The following is a 22,080-nucleotide window of genomic DNA, read 5'->3' on the forward strand; positions in this document are numbered from 1 at the left end:
TGGGTGGATGGGTGGTTGGATGGAGGGATGGATGGTTGGATGGTTGGATGGTTGGGTAATTGGATGGATGCATGGATGGTTGGGTGGATGTACAGATAAATGGATACATGGATGAATGAGTGGAAGGATGGATAAATGATGCATGGATAGATGAATGGTGAAACTTTTATATTTTACTGAAAATCTGCATTGATAACTTAGTGGCTTGCTAAAAATAATGGAGCTGCACAAATGCCCCATTTCCTTTATTCACTTGTGGAGCAGCAGCAAAGCCCAAGCCAGTGCCGGGGCCTGGAAACAGCCACATAAATAAGAACAAATAAGATACAGACCTGACCTCAATGATTTTTTTTTGATGTAGAAGCATAGGCACATAAATAAATTCCTGTAATGGGAGTCTGGGGTGAGGGGTGGTGGGTGCTATAATAAAAATTGTATAAAGTGCTATGGGGAAGCAAAGCTACATGATCAAGTTGTTCCATTGATTTATTTATTTGTTATTTTCTTTTTTTTAGAGACAGGGTCTTGTTCTGTCACTCAGACTGGAGTACGGTGGTGGCATGACTGTAGCTCACTCCAGTCTCAAGCTGCTGGACTCAAGAGATCCTCCCGCCTCAGCTTCCTGAGTAGCTGAGAGCACAGGCACAGGCCACCAAGCCAGGTTAAGTTTTTAATTTTTTGTAGGGACAGGGTCTCACTATGTTCCCCAGGCGAATCTCAAACTCCTGGCTTCAGGTGATCCTCTGCATTGTCCCCCACAAAGCACTGGGAATGTATTCTTTCCCGATCAGGGAACTCTGCAGAGAGATGGTGACAGTTGAAGACTATATCAAATTTTGCCCCATAGGAAAAGGAGACTTTGCTGTTAGGGTCAGCTGGAGGAGAAACTGCAGGGGTCAGAGACCGGGGCCATATGCTAGATCTGCAATGCGGGTGCTCAAATGATGTTCAGCACATCTTCACATACGGGCCACCACTTGTCCGGCGTGCTCTAAAATAGATATTCTCCCCAGCTGCACATACAATGTCAGTGAAATCCGTTGAGAGGAGCATTGAGGAGATGAGTCAGGTGTGCCGCAACACTCAGGTCAGACTTGAGGCAAGTGAGAGCTGTGAGTTATTCAGAGTCTCAGAGAGCTTGGGCCAAAAGAGATTCTATTTTTACTGGAACATGTGAGTGTGGATCACAACTAGGATGGTGCGAAGTTCACCTCGTACAGGGACACCATGCTGCAGGGATAATAACCGCACTTTTTAAACCAGCAAATTGTTCATATTTGTTTTTTATGAAATCTCTTTTAACTTTATTTTTTGTATTTTTTTAATTTTCTTGTTTCTTTTTATTTTTAAAATTTATTTTTGTTTTTTGTTTTGAGACAGGGTCTTGCTCTATTGCCCAGGCTGGACGGAGTGCAGTGGCCCAATCATGGCAGCCTCAACCTCCTAAAGTCAAGCAATTCTTCTGCCTCAGCCGCCCAAGTAGCTGGGACTGTGGTTGTGTGTCACCACCCCTGGCTAATTTATTTTTTGTAAAGGTGAGGTCTCACTGTGTTTCCCAGGCTGATCTCTAATTCCTGGCCTCAAGTGATCCTGCCTCCCACCTCAGCCTCCCAAAGTGCTGGGATTACATGCCTGAGCCACCATCCCTGGCCTTTGGCCTTCTTTTCACTTTAGGAGAAAAAAAAAAGCAAACAAATCTTTTTTTAGAACAGTTTTAGTTTGAGAGCCAAAATTGAGCAGAAAGTACAGAGAGTTCCCGTATACCTCCTGCAGAGCCCTGGCTCACTCACTATCCACATCCCCACTAGATCTGTGTATTTGTTTAGATTTTGGAGGTTTGTTGTTTTGTGATGGAGTCTTGCTCTGTCACCCAGGCTGGAGTGCAGTGGTGCCATCTCGGCTCACTGCAGCCTTGACGTGCTGGGTTCAAGTGATTCTGTTGCCTCAGCCTCCCGAGTAGCTGAGATCACACGCCACCACACCCAGCTAATTTTATATATATATGTGTGTGTGTGTGTGTATATAGACACATATAGACATATAGTCACATATATAGATATATTTATTTATTTAGTAGAGATGGAGTTTCCCCATGTTGGCCAGGCTGGTCTTGAACACCTGACCTCAAGTCATATGCCCACCTCGGCCTCCCAGAGTGCTGAGATTACAGGCGTGAGCCACCACGCTAGGCCTGTATTTGTTTTAATTGATTGAGCTACAGTGACACATCATCATCACCTAAAGTCCGTAGGTTCATGCATATTCTGTGGGTTTTCACAGACGTGGAATGGTATATATCTGTCATACATCATATCATATCATATTATACCGAATAGTTTCATTGCCCAGAAATTCCTCTGTTTTCACTTTTTAATCTCTTTGCCCACACATCAAAAATTCCTTTTGCATTTTTGAGTTTCGGGAGTGTGCCACGAACAAGAAATTTGGGATCTGCTGACCCCAGCCTCAGACCTGTAGGGAAAACAGAGAGGGCAACAGGAGGTCACGAAGACATGCTGTGCCCACTTTTGGAAACTGTGAAGGAGAGTGTCTCGAACATGTAGGCCTGAGAATTTCTGGGAAATAGGATGTTTTGTAAAGAAAGTTTGCTACGGTCGCTTCTGAGTAGTTGCAGTCCCTCACAGTACGTGCGTATCTTTGGTGAGAACAAATTTCCTGGCAGCTTGAGGACTCCATTCAGCCTTAAGGATCTCAGCCTCATAGTGTGTGTTATTCACGTCCTTTGTTTAATAGACTTGCCTCATGTGAAGTTTTATATCATCCTTTGTGTCTAAGCGATTTGCACTGGGAAGATAGTAAATGCTCCCGCTTTGTACGCAGGACATTGAAAACACCATGAATGTTGCAATCCGAGGTATCTGCCCTTCAAGAAGCAAATTTACTGAAATGCAGGGCACACAAGTTTTCCAGCAAACCACACCGCCATCCTTTTCTGTGAGGAAATAATTATTTTGAGATACCGACATGCGTGACGACCAGATAATTATCTGAGAAAACTTAGCGTCTAATAATGCTCTTTTGAGATCACAAGAAAGAATTATATTAGCTTGAGCTGAATTGTTTTTCTTTTCCCCCATCTCTCTTTAGTTGTAAAAACAGCCACAAATGTGAATGCTTCGGGCTTGAACTTGTCAACAGCCAGTGGCTCGTTGTAGACATAGGGATCACCTATCTTTGGAGCTGAGACACCAGAACAGGTGTTTCTGTGGGAACTGAGAATGTCTACTGCTGCACACCTTTAATCTTGGGACTGCTTTCTGGTGAAATACCCATGATTCATAACTCAGTCACATTACTGAGGAATGTCTCTTCAGATAGATTCTGTCTCTGAAAACTTAAGTCAAGAGATTTTCAAACAATTGTTTGAATTATGCATGTGAGCCTCTCCCTTAGGAGAAGAACTTTTATTCGGCAAACACCATAGGAATAGAGACCTTAACAAAAGAATTAGGACTCTCTTCTCCCATTTTAATCGCAAAGCTGTCCCTGCGCTGGTGTGGCTGGCCCACTTGTGCCTTTGTGAATTTGCAGAGAAGAGGCTGGGCGTGGGGGGACACATGACTAATCCTCCCTTTCTTTTGTTTGTGCAACAACTCAATTCACTGTCACCACATCAGCACATTTTGCTGCAAATCTCAGTGCCCTCTCACTTTCGTTTTACTTAATGCATTTCTACATTTTCCCAAGGCCACACGAGCTGTTTTCTGGCGCATGGTACACCTGCCTCAAATAACTAAAATTGCCTGGGTCTTGGAATCTGAGCCTTCATATTCTCCCATATATTATTTGGTCCTATTGTTCCTTAACTTGCTCATCATTCACACGGTGAAGGAAATTCCATTTGGTCCTTTTAAGACCGCCAGACTAGCTGACTTAAACACTCAGCTCCAGCTACTTCTGAATATTTCGGTTCTTTATTGAAATGGTCCTTTTAATGTCATCTTTAATTTAATCAAATAGTGTCATCAAAATAACATTTACTCTATTACTGCAAATTCACTGCATTATTAACTAGTGTAACTAGACAAAAAAGATGGTACAAACCCCCATGGAAATATATACTTACTGTAAAAATGGATACAGTTCATAGATGTTCTATATTTAATTTGCAGTTTCAAAGCACTCTCTACGGAGAGGTTTTATGGTTCTGAAATAATTTAAAAACACACTTTACTACAATCCATAGCAGGTAGTTTTGCCAATTTGGGAAGTTATGGTGCCTTGTAGTTTCCAAAGTCAGCTGAACGGTGTTTTTTAACAGCGATGTCCCTCTCTCCCACTAGAAATGCGAGTCCATCCTTGTACCATGGGTAATACAACAAAGGCTCCTTTGGTTTTCCTTTTGGTATTCTCAAACAGCTCATATATAAATTACACTGTCTATGCAGGTATCACGAGAATGCAATTAGTTTGATGAAAAATACCAAGTCGTCAATGCCACTTTGGATAGTTTACTCTGAAAATAGGACATGGTTGGGGTAACGAGCATGGGGGAAGAGGGTACGTCATTTTAAAATTCTTCCTTTGATTCAAAAGAAAAACCTGTTTGTTGCATTCAACTCCTAGGTTGAGCATAGCATACTGGGAAGAGATTTGGACTAAAATAAAAAGAGTTCTGGGTTCAAGATCTGAAGTAAATTATTTGCTAGACCTTAGTTTCCCATCTGTGAAAAGAGGGAGTTCTATCAGAGCCAGACATTTAATATTAACATAATGTAATGTTTTTAAAAATGCTTGTCTGCCCACTTTTTCTTGAAATTAGTAAGACCATCTTCTAATTAGAATGTTTATCTGAACTTGCCGCTAGGTATTTCCTTGTAGAGTATGAAAGTAAAATATCAATGGGCCATCTCTACGTCAAGGTTCTCATTCTTTTCATTACTGAGAAATTATGTTCCTGGAAGAATATTGTACCAACTTAGAAATAAGGATATTGAACTAAATTCCATTTATTTTTCAAAAGACGTGTATTTTTTACCTATTGCTGTACCTGCCACCAGCCAAGTACTGTGCTTGGCCCTGAGAAAGCAAAGAGAGATAAAGATGTCTGTCTTTTGGAACTTGACCATCTACTGAGGACATAAACATTTGAAAAGATAACACTAATAAAGCATTTCAGGTATGATAACAAAAACCTTCACAGGGTTAGCCATCCATCTATCTGTCCATCCATCTCTTCATTCATGCATTCATCCACCTGTTTATCCATTCATCTGTCCATTCATCCATCTATCCATCCATCCACTTCTAGGATGTGAGAACCAGTAGCGTTGACTCCCATTGTGATAGGAAGGCCGGTGTCTTGGCAGAAGATCAAAGAGCTCATGAAAATTTGCTGGATAGAGTGAAGGCTCAGACACTGATAACACCCCCTGCAAAGACCACATCAAAATGCCTAGGAGCCTTTCCATGACCAAATGCACAGATTGATGAATTCGAGACAAGTGGGGGAAAGATGTCCTCTCTCAGTGGTTCTCAACCCTATGGGAATCATATGGGGAACTATAAAAGATCCTGATGCCTGGTTTTCTTCTGGAGAGTCTGATTCAATTCAATAAGGATACAGCCTGGGCATCAAGAGTTTCTAGATTCCCTAAGTAATTCTCTTTTGCAACCAAGGTTGGGAGTAAAGGGTGTATATAAGGGGAGAGCCTCTGGTTGACTGAAGGAAATACCAGTGACATTTGTGCTTTAGGTCTACCAGTTGGTGGCTATTGGTATATGGTGGGACAGACTAAAGAGCCACAGGTCAGGGTCAGTGTCAAAGGGTGAGGGATAAGGGGTTGTGTTGTGGTTCAGATAGCAGAGTAGACTGAGGAAGCACAGCTAATTCCAGATACCCATGTTCTGGTGTGAAAAATAGTACCTGACTTGTAATGTCTGACCCCAAAAGTGGCCATAATTTGGGTCATAGGTCAAAGACATCCCCACCTCCAGCTAGGAAAGACAGAAAATGATCGGACTCATCTTCATATTTTCTAGTATAATGTTTGGCTTGTGGTATATTCAAAACTAAGTTCATGTTTGTTGCTGCTGAGTGACTGGGCTGATACTACCTATCCTTCGGCCGTCTGGACTTGCTCTCTACCATCCTCAACAGTTCATATGAAAGGAGACTGTCACTTCATGAAAATCATTTATTTGATTTAGCTTAAAGCTATTGGAGATGACAACTGCCTCATTTTGTCACCTTCTTACCCCAAAAGGAAATCTCTCCACAACAGAGCAGGTATTTATTGAGTTAGGACTGTCAGGCACGAAAAGATCCATTGGTCAGAAAGAAGGAAATTGTCTCTACCTTCAAGGTTCTTACAGTCTGAAGGGAACAGAGAGCCATAAGAGACAATAGGTCCCTGTGCCATCAGCTACTGGGATGTATGACTTGCCCGTAGACATATGCAGCACTTGTTCCCAAAGGAGCCTGTGTAGCTTTGGGAGTTCTCCATTTAGTCACCTTATTTTTATGTCCTCTTGTTAAAACAAGATCTGTTTTATTGAATCTCTACCTCAGTTGCTATATTTACTATATACATACATAGCTGTTTTGAAGACTTGATGTCAAAAGTAAAGAACTTCAGAACCTTCGGAGCTTGCTTTGGTACCCGAATTCTCTTAGCTTTCTGGAAAAAGAAGAATCTGTTCTGTGTATTCTCCATGGAGTATCTTTACTCACTTGTAATGAGATGTCTGTAAAAGTAATCAGTTCTATACATCTGGGCATGACGACCCTCAGGCCCGTAAGACTCAGGTGTTCTCAGCTCATGGTGCAAGTTACCCTGAAAGAAAGATTCAAGCCAAGCATTCAATGGTTATGTTCCACATAATACTCTCCTAAAATCCAGGTGGTCCTTTATGCAGGGATGGTGATAACAGAAGTTAGAAGGTTTTATGCAGATTAATGAGGAAAAATGAGGGAAATTAATGTAAGTTTTTTTAAAAATGATAGTCATATATGAACTGATGATTATATAATTGAATGTGCCTAAGTTGATGTAGTTCTCTGTAAAACTAGTTGGTGTAAGGAAACTTGGTCTTTGACCATCAAGGAAGATGCAGTTAGTGGCATGGCACAAAGATAACACTCGGCACATATATAGCGATGGGATACATGGATGGATGGATAGATGGATGGATGGATACATGGATGTGTGGAGTGGTGGGTACATGGATGGATGGATGGGTGGGTGGATGGGTGCATGGATAGGTGAGTAAGCGGGGATAAATGAAAGGACTGTTTTTCTGAAAGGACTCTTTGCAAAGAGTCTTTGATCTTCCAGCTTCACATGCTAGAGAATCACCAATGTGAGCTTGTTAAAATAAGCATATTCTGGGTATCACTCCCAGATTTTCTGATTCGGTAAGTCTGAGGAGGAACTTGGGAAACTATCTTTTAAAGAAGTACCTCAGGTTATCATAGTAGTCTTGCTGTCCTAAATCTTAATGCATCTCTATTTCTACTGCATCTTCCATGCGATTGATTTTGCAGAAATCATTCTGTGGTTCCATATTGTCTGCATCCAAGAGCTATTACTTTTAGATTTACATCAAGCACAATTTGGCAGGTATTAGGGATGGACCTGGCAGCCAAGTCTTTGTTGCCCAAAACAGATCCTCTATCTCTTGTCAAGACCTCCTTCCAGGTTGCTCCTGAGCAAATCTGGATGTGACTTCTACCTATGATCCAGTGGGTTGGGCCATAAGGGAGCTTTGGAAAGGGACAATCTTAGGGTGAAAAAGAGGGAGAGGCTTGCCATCTGAAAAGGAATATCTCCCAGAGGAGAGAAGAGGAGTCTAGGCTTTGACCAGGACATCCACCCTGTAGATGAATTTCTGTGTGATGTTATTTGAAGGTGGCTTCTTTTTTCTCTATCCCAGTAGCAGAATCTTATGCCAGAGGGAAGAGATTTGGGGTCAGCAAGGCATCCTTTTTGTTTGTTTGTTTGTTTTTTGAGGGAATCTGATTGTGAAAGAAGGAAGAAAAGGCCCAAAGGTATAGGACAAGGGCTAGGAGGCTGAGGAGTTTCACACATTTATAATTTCCTTGTAGGCCAAGCTTACTCTCGGGGATGACAGTCATTTTCTAAGAAAGTGAGATTGCTTCACATGGCATTTAAAGGCTTAAATAATGTATTCTGTCAGACAATTATCTGAAATGGTTTTCCAAGTGAATGCATCAGAAAGTGCCTAGAAAGAATGCCTGGCACAGGAAGAGGAGGGCATTCAGAAAATGTGAGCTGCTTGCATCAGAATCTAACTTGAGATGTATCATTCCTATGGTAAGGTGCACACATATTAAATGTACAGTTCAATGAACTCATACTTATTTATACAACTGTGTAAACACCACTCAGATCAAGACAGAGAACATTTCTAACACCTCAGAAGGCTCATCTGTTCCCCTTTCTAACCAAGAAGTACCATCAGCATTAAGAGCTAACCACTATTCTGATTTCTATCACCATAGCTTTCTGTTGCTGAATTCATATAAACAGTAACCCAGTGTGCATTCTTTGCTGTCTTGTTTCTTTTGCTCCTCATTAGGTTGTGGGATTTACCCACAGTATTTTATTCTTTATTGTCATTCTTCTTGCTCTGCCATCACACCAACAGTTTGTTATGAAAAAATGCATACATACACAAAAGTTGAAAGAATTGTACTGTAAGTACTCTGATATGCACCACCTACAATTAACATTTCCCTCTATCTGCATCTCTATCCGTTTACCATTCCTCTAGCCATTAGTCTATTTTACGATTTATTTCAAAATAAGTTGTACATCAAGTGCAGTGGCTAACACTTGTAATACCAGCATTTTGGGAGGCAGAGGTGAGAGGATTGCTTGAGTCCAGGAGTTCAAGACCAGTCTGGGCAACATAGGGAGGCCTTCTCTCTACAAAAATAAAAAATTAGCTACCCATGGTGGTGGTCCCAGCTACTTGGGAGGCTGAGGCAGGAGAATTGCTGGACTACAGGAGATTGAAGCTGCAGTGAACTATGATTGCACTGCTGCACTCAACTTGAGCAACAGAGTAATACCTCCTCTCAGAAACAAACAAAAACAAACAAACAAAATGCTAAATAAGTTGCAGACAGCAGTCACTTCACTCCTAAACACTTAGGCAGGTGTTTCATCATTGAATTACTGAATTAGAGTTCAGTATTTGCTTATGCTAGTTATGTTAGTGGTGTGCTTTTTAAAAATAATTAAGGTGATGTAATGATAAGGCTATTAAGAGCCAACATGCATTGAGTATGGACTTTCTACCAGACATTGTACTATGCACTTAACACGTAGACACGTACTGTTTTTTCCATTTTAAGATACAGAAACTGGGCCTTAAAGATGCTATTGACTGGCTGATATGGGTTGGCTGTGTCTCCACCGAAATCTCAACTTGAATTGTGTCTGCCAGAATTCCCACGTGTTGTGGGATGGCCCCAGGGAGAAGTAATTGAATCGTGGGGGCCGGTCTTTCCCACGTTATTCTTGTGATAGTGAATAAGTTTCATGAGATCTGATGGATTTATCAGGGGTTTCCACTGTTTTTCTCTTGCCACCACCATGTAAGAAGTGCCTTTCACCTCCACCATGATTCTGAGACCTTCCCAGCCATGTGGAACTGTGAGTCCGATTAAACCTCTTTTTCTTCCCAATCTCAGGTATGTCTTTATCAGCAGTGTGAAAATGGACTAATACAGTAAATTGGTACCAGTAGAGTGGGGCATTGCTGAAAAGATACCTGAAAATGTGGAAGTGACTTTGGAACTGGGTAACAGGAAAAGGTTAGAACAGTTGGGAGGGCTCAGAAGAAGACAGAAAACTGTGGGAAAGTTTGGAACTTCCTAGAGACTTGTCGAATGGCTTTGCTCAAAATGCTGATAGCAACATGGACAATAATGTCCAGGCCGAGGTGGTCTCAGATGGAGATGAGGAGCTTATTGCGAATTGGAGCACAGGTGACTCTTGTTATATTTTAGCAAAGAGACTGGCAACATTTTGCCCCTGCCCTGGAGATTTGTGGAACTCTGAACTTGAGAAAGATGATTTAGGGTATCTGGCGGAAGAAATTTCTAAGCAGCAAAACATTCAAGAGGTGACTTGGGTGCTGTTAAAGAAATTCACTTTTATAAAAGAAGCACAGCATAAAGGTTTGAAAATTTGCATTTCTATGTGATAGAAAAGAAAAACCCATTTTCTGGGGAGAAACTCAAGCCAGCTGCAGAAACTTGTGTAAGTGGCAAGGAACCTAATGTTAATCCCCAAGACCATGGGGAAAATATCTACAGGCCATGTCAGAGACCTTCACGGAAGCCCCTCCCATCAGAGGCCTGGAGGCCCAGGAGGAGAAAATGATCTCATGGGCCCAGCCCTGGGTCCCATTGCTGTGTGTAGCCTAGAGACTTGGTGCCCTGTGTCCCAGCCACTCTAGCCATGGGTGAAAGGGGCCAATGTATAGCTCAGTCTGTGGCTTCAGAGGGTGGAAACCCCAAGCCTTGGCATCTTCCATGTGGTATTGAGTGTGTGGGTATACAGAAGTCAAGAACTGGCGTTTGGGAACCTCCGCCTAGTTTTCAGAAAATGTATGGAAACACCTGGATGCCCCAGCAAAAGTTTGCTGCAGGGGCGGGGCCCTCATGGAGAACCTCTGCTAGGGCAGTGCAGAAGGGAAATGTGGGGCTGGAGCCCCCACACAGAGTCCATACTGGTGCACTGCCTAGTGGACCTGTGAGAAGAGGGCAAGTGAACTAAGCTCTTTGAACCTCGTATGTATCCATCAGTAATGTAGGGACAATAATAACAATTCCACAGGGATGGTGTTGATTATTGAATGAGATGTTTAAATCCCTAGTAAAATGTGGCTGGGCACAGTGGCTCATGCCTACAATCCTAGCATGTTGGGAGGCTGAGGTGGGTGAATCACCTGAGGTCAGGAGTTTGAGACCAGCCTGGTCAACATGGTGAAACCCCACCTCTACTGCAAATACAAAAGATTAGCTGGGCATGGTGGCAGGCACCTGTAATCCCAGCTAATTGGGAGGCTGAGGCAGGAGAATTGCTTGAACCCAGGAAGCAGAGGTTGCAGTGAGCCAAGATGGCGCCTTTGCACTCCCGCCTTGGTAACAAGAGCAAAACTCCATCTCAAAAAAAAAAAAAAAAAATGCCTGCCTTATTCGGATACACAATCTAATGCTTTCTGCTAGAAAATTCTGTCACTGTTAACATGTCTAGGATAAACTATGTTACTCAACCTGGTTTTGTCGTCATCATTTTTTTGTGTTGGCTTTGTCCTTCCTGCATTGTGACTTGATCCCATTTAAGCAGCTCCCTTTGCAAACACAATCTCTTCTCTGTCTCTTCACTCAGTGATGTTATAATATCTAGAGGCTTATTGATTATTTGTTTGATTCCATTGTGGGCACAGGAGCAGTTCTTAGATTAACACTATTAGATTTTCCCAAACAGTATTGCCGTGGTTTATACAATTGGACGAAACGGGTGATCTAATTTGGACTCAATTTGCTCCAAAGTAGAGCTGGAGGAAGGAGGTACTGTGATTTGGTTCTGCACCTGAGAACAAGTATGGACAAAGTTATCTCCAGGTGATATCTGTGTGCCTCATCAATTTTGAATACACTGTATGACCAGCTCTGAGGATTCCAAGCTTTTTTGCGTGGCTTCTTTTCTATCAGCTAAAGAACCTGGCTTTACCTATCCAACTTAGATATTAAATCCAATGATATAATTTATTTTTCCATGCGAAATATCTCAGGAAAAAAAAAAATCAGTTTGAGTTTTCTAGAGGCACTGATTTAAGAGGCTTTGGGTTAAGAGGAGATAACAGATATGCCCAGAAACAAATCATTTCCTGATAGCTGTTTCAGATGGAACCAAATGGAAAACATTGCTTCTTTTCTTTTACTGTATACCCCTTATCCTGGCATCTAAACATATTTGTAATCACACTGTCTGTAGAAGTTTTGGTTCTGCTCTTGACCTTAACGTTATAACACCCTTCCACAGTATTACAGACTCTTCATGTACACCATTTTTAAGATGGCTACAAATTCCACTTAGTGGCTACTACTATAATTTTTTTTGTTTGTTTGTTTGTTTTGAGACAGAGTCTCACTCTTTTGCCCAGGCTGGAGGGGAGTGGCGTGATCTCTGCTCACCGCAAGCTCTGCCTCCCAGTTTCATGCCATTCTCCTGCCTCAGCCTACTGAGTAGCTGGGACTAAAGGCACCAACCACCACCACGCCCAGCTAATTTTCTGTGTATGTGTTTTTAGGAGAGGTGGAGTTTCACCATGTTAGCCAGCATGGTCTCGATCTCCTGACCTCGTGATCCACCCGCTTCGGCCTCCCAAAGTGCTGGGATTACAGGCATGGGCCACCGTGCATGGTCTATAGTGTTTTTTTGTTTTTTTGTTTGTTTGTTTGTTTTAACTATTCCCCTAATAGTGGAAATTTAGATTGCTTCTAAATTTTCCTTATTGTAAGTAGGCTAATAAGTAACAAGTGAATGTTTTGAATCAATAAATATAGTGTATATTAATAATATTGAGCTATTTCCTAAGATTACATTTTCAGAAGTAGGCTCACTGAGTCAAAGGGTGCCACACTGTGTAAAGGAGCTTAAATAAATATATTGCAAAATTCTTTTCATGGCCTGCTGATATCACAGAAAATGGACGTCTGGATTCAAATCACATGTGCCAACTCTTCTACTTTGGCCGAATTATTTACTGCTTTGGGCCTCGGGCCTAAATTTGTGAAATAGAAAAAATAATAGTGCCTGCCTCGTAGAGTTGCAGTGGAGAGTGAATGAGTTCGTAAATACAAAGCATGTGCGTTGTGTCTAGTACATGGTAAGGGGTTTGTAAGTAGACAGTTATTTCTTATTATTAACATTTATTATTGTCTCCACTGGAAGAAAGAGTCTGTAAAATACTCAGACTACTCAAAGGTTTCCTTTGGTCCTTTGTTGTCCTTTCTTTTCTAGAACTCTCCCCATGATCATGCACGTGTCCCTGGGATATCTGATATGTGTTTCAGCCTGTTTTCCCAAGTTTACCTGCCTCTTTGAGAAGCCCATCAACGCTGAGAGACACCTGGAAGGAAACAGGAAAATCCATCATTCAAATCATGTTGCAAGTGGATGAATCTAGCCCCAAACAATTGGGAGGCAACTACTCCTGCCTGCCAAGGCTTTTTTTTTTTTTTTTTTTTGGAGACTCACTCTGTCACCCAGGCTGGAGTGCAGTGGCATGATCACGGCTCACTGCAGCTTCCCGGGCTCAAGCTTGCCACCCACCTTAGCCTCCTAAGTAGGTGGGACCACGAGCACGCACCACCATGCCTTGCTAATTTTTGTGTTTGTTTTTGCTGAGATGGGGGTTTCACCATGTTCCCCAGGCTGGTTTCAAACTCCTGAGTCCAGGTGATCCACCAATCTTGGCCTCCCAGAGTGCTGGGATTACAGGTGTGAGCCACTATGCCCAATACCCTCTCCCTAGATTTTTAAAGAAATACAGGAAACAGCCATGACTGGTGTCATTCAGATTTAACTTGGGAGAGTCTAGTGGATGTTAGGTTCCCACTGGATGAAGGGTCACCATGAAAGGTAAGGACCTGACCTAGGAGGACTCAGGGGCTGGAGCCTGCAGAGGATGGCACAGAGTTCCAAATCTTTGGGGTGTGTAAGAGCAGGAGAGGCAGGATGGGAGTGCATGGGAGTGACGATGGGAGAGGACGGGAGTGACGCCACATAGATCAACTCTGTTGCAGCCTCCTGGGCTACATCTGTAGCTGCAGGAGGAGGAGGGAACAGGGAGACGGGGAGCCTTTCTTCCTTTCCTCGCTCCCAGTTCTGTGTTCTTACTTCTCATTTAGCACATAGCCCACTATGTTTAAAATAGATGTATATGTGTATGTATTTAATCTTCCATTCCTTGTGGCACAGTGCAGGGTCTGCATGGCGCAGTGCGTGGTCTGCGTGGCACAGTGCGTGGTCTGTGTGGCACAGTGCCTGGAGATTATTCATATGTGCAAATGAGTGAGTGAATGAGTGAATGGGTGATTTCCAGACTGTCCAGAAACTGTGCCCCATAGTCCTATCCATATGAGCCCAATAGGGATCTGTCACCACTAACCTGAGGCAGGAACCATGTGATCTGAGCTCTGGCCATTTTGTGTAGATGGAGATAAATTGTCATTGCTAATTGCCAGAGACCAGGTCCTGGTGGTGGCCAAACTGTTCCCTAGGCAGTTCTCAGCAACCTTGCAGAATGGGATGGCAATCTTCATTGTGGATACAGTTATGTGTCATTGTGAGCCATCACAAGCAACGGGACATTATGATGACTGTGATAAGTTTGTTTCACATGTAAACTTTGACCTCAGCACAATGGGGCAGGCTTTTCCCAAGGACCCTGTTGAGAGGTTCATGATGGTGACAGGAAGCACAAGCCCCAGCTGCCAAGGAGGCTGGTATCGGGAGAGGCAGAATGTGTCTTTTCTTTCTTCCTCCTCTTCTTCTTCTTTTTAAAACCATGCTCATTGGTTTTAGGAATGATTAGCATGGTAAAGATGAAAGCTACTGGAGATAGCACAGATTGTTTCATTTTATTATGTTCAATTGGATTGGATCCGAGCCATTTGCAAAGAGCAGTATTACCATAAGAGGGGACTTGGAATGTTTGTCACATAATACTTCTTCATGGAGAAGGCAGTTTCTTAAAATTAAAAAAAACAAAAAGACAACTTGAAATAGCACAGTCGTTTTCCAGTTTCAAATGTATAACAAAATAGAACTTTCTATTTCCAGATGGACTGCCTGGAACCTGGTGAGTGGCCCAGCTACCAGGCCCCAGTGGTCCTTGTCTCGTTATTTCCTTCATTAGAGACCTGGCATATAATTGTGGGAGGGAAAAGCCCAGTGGAGCAGTCAGGGGACTCCCTGGCTGTTTCTGTGTCTGGTCTTTCGGGTCTGGGCATTGAATTCAATCACAAACCCTAGCATGCTCCTTTGTTACCTCAGGGGACAAAGTCAAGAAAGTAACACTTAGATTGCCACCCTGCTCTCTCTCTTTTTTTTTTTTTTTTATTTTTGAGAAAGGGTCTCACTCGGTCACCTGGCTGGAATACAGCAGTGCTATCTTGGCCCACTGCAACCTCCACCTCTCCGGTTCAAGGGATTCTCCTGCCTCAGCCTCCCGAGTAGCTGGAATTACAGGGGTGCGTGCCACCACGCCCAGCTAATTTTGTATAGAGACAGGGTTTCACCATGTTGGCCAGGCTGGTCTCGAACTCCTGACCTCAAGTGATCCACCCGCCTCAGCCTCCCAAAGTGCTGGGATTACAGGTGTGAGCCACCGCACCCAGCCCCTCTCTTTCAACCGGAACAGTTCCTCTCTTTATTGTATATTTTTGTATTTCATGCAAGGTGCTGTTTATGAACAAGGGGATTTCCTCCAGCTTTAATAAAGAAGAGAAAAGAAAAGAAAGGAAAAATAGCATGTTGAAAACCTTGTACTAATCAAAAAAGCCAGTCACAAAGGACCATATGTTATATGTTTTCGTGTATATGAAATGCCCCAAAGAGGCAAATCTATGGGGACAGAAAGTAGAGTGGTTGCCAGGGGCTGGGGATGGGGTATGGATGGAGGGACTTAGGATTAACAGCTAAGGAGAGCAGGATTCCTTCTAAAGCAATAAAAATGTTGTAAAGCTGATTGTGGAAATTGTTGCACAACTCTGTGATTGTACTAAAACTTGGTACACTTTAAATGGGTGAATTGTGTGGTATATGATTCATATCTCAGCAAAGCTGTTAAAAAATTATGTGAAAACTGTGATGGGATTCGACTAGTCTGATGCTCAGATTTCCCAAGTATCCCCCTTTAAGTCTGAACCAGGACAGGAATCCAGATGTGGCCTGAGCAGTATATCATGGAATGGACCTGTCACCTCTACCCCACATATTCTCCTGCTCTTAGTGCCCCCTATGAAAGCCATCAGCTCTTTTGATAACCACAGCACTGTGTTCGCTCTCAGTCAGAGACTCAGATTTATCCCCGCACGTATCACTATCTTTGATCCTGTGCCCTTCCCCACTACGGTGTTAACTCCTTGGGGACTATCTCTAGTTTACTGTGAATGATTTTTGAATAACATCAATTACCGTAATCTCATGCCCGGCATTGTCCTTATTGTTGAGAGCACAGCAATGACTAACGTGCAACTCTTGCTCTCGAGAGATCAATGTTTATTTGGGGAAACTGGTGCTACCTAAGAAAACCAGGGGAGACTCGACCCAAGGGATTGTGTTTGAGCTAGGCTTTGAACGATGCATAGACCCTCACCAAGTATGGAAGTGGAAGAGAAAGACATTCAGGGTAGAAGGGATGGCATGAGGAAAGTCACAGAGCTAAAAAAGAATATGGTGTGGTGCCAGCATCATGAGAAATTTGCTGAGAATTCATTTGAGGCCATAATTTAAAGAGAGAGGATGATCCATGTATAGAACTTTTACAGAGCAATGTGTACCACCCCTTCTTCTTCCGTACTAGTCTTGATTCTTGGTACCAAGTAAACCCAGCTTATGGCAAAAGGGAGTATGTCGGCTTATGTACTAGGAAGTCTTGGGGTGATGGCTTTAGATGGATCCAGGTGCTCAAAAATATAATTAGATGATTTGTTTCCTTCCGTGTTTTGCTCTGGTGGTCGCTGTCTTGCTTACTTCTGCAGCAAGTTTCCTCTACCTGGTGGGAGAAACAGCTGCCAGAAAGACCAGGTTCCCATTTTATGCTAACTTCATAACAGCAGGAGACTACCTTAGTCTGTTTCCCAGAAAATACATATTTCAGGTAAGATTCTAGTCCAGTGTGAGCCACATGCTTTATTCTTGAGCAATCACTGTGGTCAAGAGATAGGCTGTTTAGGGCCAGGCACAGTGGCCTACACCTGTTATCCCGGCACTTTGAGAGACTGAGGCGGGAAGATCACTTGAGGTCAGGAGTTCAAGACCAGCCTGGCCAATATGATGAAACCCCGTCTCTACTAAAAATACAAAAATTAGGTGGCAGGCACTTGTAATCACAGCTACTCAGGAGGCTGAGGCAGGAGAATCTCTTGAGTCCGGGCAGTGGAGGTGGCAGTGAGCCCAGATCATGCCAGTGCACTCCAGTCTGGGTGACAGAGACTCTGTCTCAGAAAAAAATACAAAACAAAACAAACAAACAAACAAACAAACCCATAGGCTGTTTAACAGGTGGCCTAGGTCATGTATCCACGGAAAGAGAATGGAGCAACTCTAATGGACCCCCCACGGGTCAAATGGAACAAAGTGTGCTTCCTATAAGACTATAAGGAAAAGGAAGGGTACTGGGTGGACCAAATCTATTCTTACAGTATCCCTTATATTCCTTAGGATTCCTTTTTTCAAGTTCAGGCATTCAGCTGTGTCTCAGGTAAACTGCACCCCCCCCCATCCCCCCATCCCACACCCCCACCCCACCTCACCACCCTCTGTTACCCCGGCCTTTTTTTGTACTCTTGGGTTCCAAACTTTAGCTGAGGATTTACACACACACATCTGTTAAATGCCATTTAAACAGAACACTAAGAAGAAAGAGCTAGTTCATTTCTCTTCCTGAGATCAGTTTCCTCATCAGCAGAATCGGGATATTAGTGCGGACATGGCAGGCTCTTTATGAGGATCCACTGGGAGCATCAGGCGCACCCTCGGAGCACTGGAGCTCTTCCCAGGCCGAGGTAGGAGTTTGTCCACCTGCTGTTTACTCTGAAACTTCTTGCTCCACCTGTCACTTTAGGAGACCCTGATCTGCCGGAAGGTCTCCCCGTACAGCCAGCAGCCCCAGACCTCTCAGGAAAGAGCAGATTGTCCTCCATTGGAGGAGGGGGCTTGGGGCAGGTGGCAGAGCAACTTCATTTCCAGATGAAACTGGGCTCCCTGGCCATCAGCTGCCGTGCTTGGAGGGGCGTTCAGACAAAGAGCCAAATTTAAATTCATGTAATGTTGCTGTTTGTAACATTGAATACTTAAGACATCTGCTCAAAGTCTCGCATTATAAATGAATGGAAAGGATCCAGGAGTGCTTTATTAGATGGGAGCCGTTAAGTGAGCGCCGTGTATGTAAAGCAGGATCTTAATCAGACATTATTTATATCTATAATATTTTACAAATTAAAAGCAGTAGAAATAGTCACCAGAAGGAAGTCAGCAAGCAGGGGTGAAAAAAAAAAAAAGAACCTGAAGCCTCCAAGATAGGCTCACTGACCATCTCTGGGGGAGGAAGGGTGAAGAGTAGCAAATTTACCGTCATCAGCGGGTGTCTAAATGTTCCGTTTAAATTAAATTGCACATGTCATAAAGTACATGCCGCTGCACATCCCACCCTCTGTTTCTGTTTCAACTGCAGAGCCTATTTTTCTTTCCCTTCCAGCTCAGCTGCCTTCTCCTCCCTGACCTCAGGTCACCCAAGACTCCCACTTTATTATTTCCTTTTACTTTTAGTTCATTATTCTCTGTGATTCAGTGGAAACATAAAAAACGGTTTTTAATTTTAATTAATGGCAAACTTAGAACAGACCCATTTAATAAATCTGTCCTCTGAACTTAACACGTCTCCCCATCTGTAAGGGCTGCCTGTCATTTTATTAGCGCCGGAGCCTCCCGACCGAATGGCTGAGTAATTGACAAAAACTGCAGGTAAGGCAAGGGACCCGTAATTGATTCGTAAGATCCCTTCCTCGGATCGCACTGAAGAGTTAATTATTTTCCTGCAGTTGGGACTCAGCTGTTGTTTCCACTGGGATTAAACAGCTGTCAGCATTGTTAATGACATCAAATTCATGCATTAAAATCCGCTCATTCCCTTCCCGTATAAAGTGGGGTTGCGGAAATCTCTGCCACGTCCCACTTTATGAAGGAGTGAAATCCTAGGAAAGATAACGGCCCTTATTACAAAACCACAGACCGGAGCTTGTGTTGATGGAATCTCGTAATGAGTAATTAAGCCGCTTTGCAGAAGTCCGGGCTGTCATCCTGACGTTTGGGTACTTATGTTCCCTGGTGGAGGCAGCCGGGGAGACTGGGAAGGTGATAAAAGGAAGAAAAATAGAACTGTTCTAGAACTATCTCCACTTTTAACAGCACAATACAGAACAGAGCTACTCAATAATTAGCCAACCAAGTATGAATTCTCGTATGTTCTTAAAGTATCTGCCGAATTCTTCAAACAGCTGTAACAATATGTCTGATGAATAGGAAGCCTCCCTTTATTATTTTTTTCTTTCTGTTTTCTTTTTTTTTTTTTTTTTTTTGGGGTGGGGGGGGGCACAGTTTTTCTTTCTGTCTCAGTCTCTCCAACTGTAGGAGGACCAGCTTCAGGCTTTTATTTTGTTTGCTTTGCGTTGCCTTGTCTGGTTTTTCAAAGTGCTGTTTTAACAAATGAAAGTTTAAAACTTGAGTTCAATTTGAGTAATTTGTTCCCAAGGAAGAAGTAAATGAGAAGTATTTCTGGGTATTTTCAATAATACAAGTTTCTGTGCTGATATGGGGGCAGGGGCTCGGGGGTGGGGGCACCAGGGCTCATGAGCCGAGAAGCCCCCGCTTCCCTTGGAAGACAGAAATATCTGTCTCCAACTAGGGAAAAACACGTGTGTGTAGAATATTGGTTTTTTTCTTCAGCGTGTTTATTTCATTTAACATTACCTATCCTACGATTATTTCAAGGTGATTTTATTACTAGTCAGCTTTCTTTTCCCTAGCACAAAACTCATGCAACATTTATGTCGAATGTTTAAAATTCTTTTCTAAATGGTTTCACCTTTCTGAAAATCTCTTGCATTCACAAAGTGTAAAGGACTCTCCTCATTTCTGCACTTGAAAGTACAGTGTGATTTCACAAATCAAACAATATCAGGAAAATTCAATCTTGTTAATACTCTCGGAAGGGAAAGAAGGCAAGTGTGCTCTTCAGAGAACTGATTCTTTCGGATTTGTGTTAGAGAAGAACTCTCTCTAATGACCTCACAGCACAAAAGCAAAGCAGTTAAATGAATAACCACCTTCCAGTACAGATAATAAAATAGGAGAATTTTATGTGTCACATCAATGAACATCTTAATTGAAAGGCATGTGGGTTCTTCCCTAATACCTGCCTTGCTATACACTAGCCTTCGAAAGAATCTTGGTAAATCGTTCAGCCTCAACTTCCGCAACAAACTGGGGTTCTGTTTTCTAGAACCTGGCCTAGTTATGATGTGATGAATCCATCTCTGTTAAGATTATCAACTCTAATGAACCATGTGTTATTTCCTTAAATACTGTGCAATGTACAGGGAATTAATTCACGTTTGTTTTTTTTTTTTAGCGCAAACCTAAATATTACTGACTCATAGAAAGCGTCACCTGATGCAATTGTCTGCCCTGAAGAGCAGGACGGATTGTTCTGTGGCTAACTAATGCTGTTTACAGAGTTGTCACTTTGCCAAACCCCAAGACCCACACTTGGTCTCTGGTGTTGGGTCCGCCAGCTCTCCACCCTTCAGAATGGGATGTTTAGGGCGTAATCTTCTGAGACCCACAACCTATGCCGGGAAGCAGAGGCAATTTATTACCCCAGCTTCCTGTCCACTGAAGGCCCGGGGAGACCTTGAAATGCACAGCTGCAAGCCAGATTCCACCAGTGCAGCCTTGGAATTTAATGAGGCCTCTCCGGACACAAAGGGAGATGGACATTTCTAGGCTTGTGGAATGGACGCCCCAGCCCCTCCCCTCTCCTGGTGAGACCATCATTGGATGTGAAAAGGCCTCTAGTATTGGCAAGGCTGGGCCCCTCCTTTTGCCTTGTCACTCTACACTTCAACTCTGGACCAGAATTGATTGCCACCAATAAAAGACACGCCACTCCTTAAAAAGTCAACATTGTTATGCTTTACTTAGTTATTACTTAGTGAACACCTGTAAGAATAGCCTCATCCGGTTCCAAGGTTCTCAGATAGGGCTACTTTTGCCCCCCAGGGGAGGTGGGGCAATGTCTAGAGACATTTTTGGTTGTCATAACTTGGGACAGGGGTATTGGTGTGCTCCTGATTTCTGGGGGTAGAGCCCAGGGATACTGGTTAACATCCTACATGAACAGGGCAGCCCCTCGCGACCAAACCTTTTCTGGTCCTGGATGAAAATAACACCGGAGGTAAGAAACCTTGGTTTAGAGGGTTTCCCAACCTTTTTTTTTTTTTTCATTATGGTCCCCTCCCCCAGGAGCCTTTTGAGACATGACTTTCCTAATGGTCTTTGCCCATGAAACCTGAATACCACAGATGTGCTGAATGTCTGTTCCTATACCATATACATAGCTATGCCTTGTAAATGAAAGGTGAACAGTGTTTGTTCCCCAGCTCCCATCCCTCAAAACCAGTGTTGACACCCCTGGATGTGTTGTCACCCCTGTTGGGAATACACAGCCCAGAGAAGGGCTTTGTCCATAGGCAACACAGAGCCAATTCAGGACTTTGGGCAAGGGAAGGTCATGATGGAATTCAACTTTTCAAACAGTTCTGCCAGGCCTGTGGAAGGTGGGAGGAAACAGGTAAGATCCCTGACTCCTAGAAGCATAAGGACCCTTGCCATTAGGACGAAACCTCTTCCAGCTTTCTCAGCAGCCAAATGTCACCCCCTCTTCCACCCTTTGCCCCGCCACCCTCCATCCCCGGACATCCTCCTGCCTTTTAGTTGCTAGTGCTTGGAGACCTTTGCAAAGTCTTTTTATGGAGATGCTATGTCCTTTCAATGGTGCATTTATCCAGCGCCCCTCTCTGGGCTCCAGCAACATTAGGGCAGTGTTATTCCATCCAAATGTCAGTTTCAAGCTCAGGTCTTCGTTGTCCATCCTTGTATATCCTGCACAGTTCCTGGCACAGAGTAGGCACTGGATAATTATTTCTTTGAAAGAATGAATGAATGAATGAATGAATGAATGAATGAATGAATGAATGAAAGCTTTTTTCCTTGCAAAGCTCCCTGCACA

General features: G+C 43.2%; 1 protein-coding gene across 2 annotated transcripts in view; it reads left to right on the top strand.

The window, feature by feature from the left end:
• WWOX (WW domain containing oxidoreductase) overlaps window positions 1-22,080 on the top strand; it is a 1,124,103-nt gene that overhangs the window by 860,851 nt on the left and 241,172 nt on the right. The window contains exon 9 of one of the 2 annotated variants that reach the window (XM_023226799.1): window positions 20,422-20,943. The exons of the other annotated variant lie outside the window; for it this stretch is intronic. Coding sequence (XP_023082567.1) covers window positions 20,422-20,442 — 21 coding nt within the window. The 3' untranslated portion in view covers window positions 20,443-20,943. Of the gene's footprint in view, window positions 1-20,421; window positions 20,944-22,080 lie in introns of those variants that run through there. 2 annotated transcript variants of the gene reach the window in all.

Source organism: Piliocolobus tephrosceles, chromosome 17, assembly GCF_002776525.5.
Source record: "Piliocolobus tephrosceles isolate RC106 chromosome 17, ASM277652v3, whole genome shotgun sequence".
Classification (NCBI taxonomy): Eukaryota; Metazoa; Chordata; class Mammalia; order Primates; family Cercopithecidae; genus Piliocolobus; species Piliocolobus tephrosceles.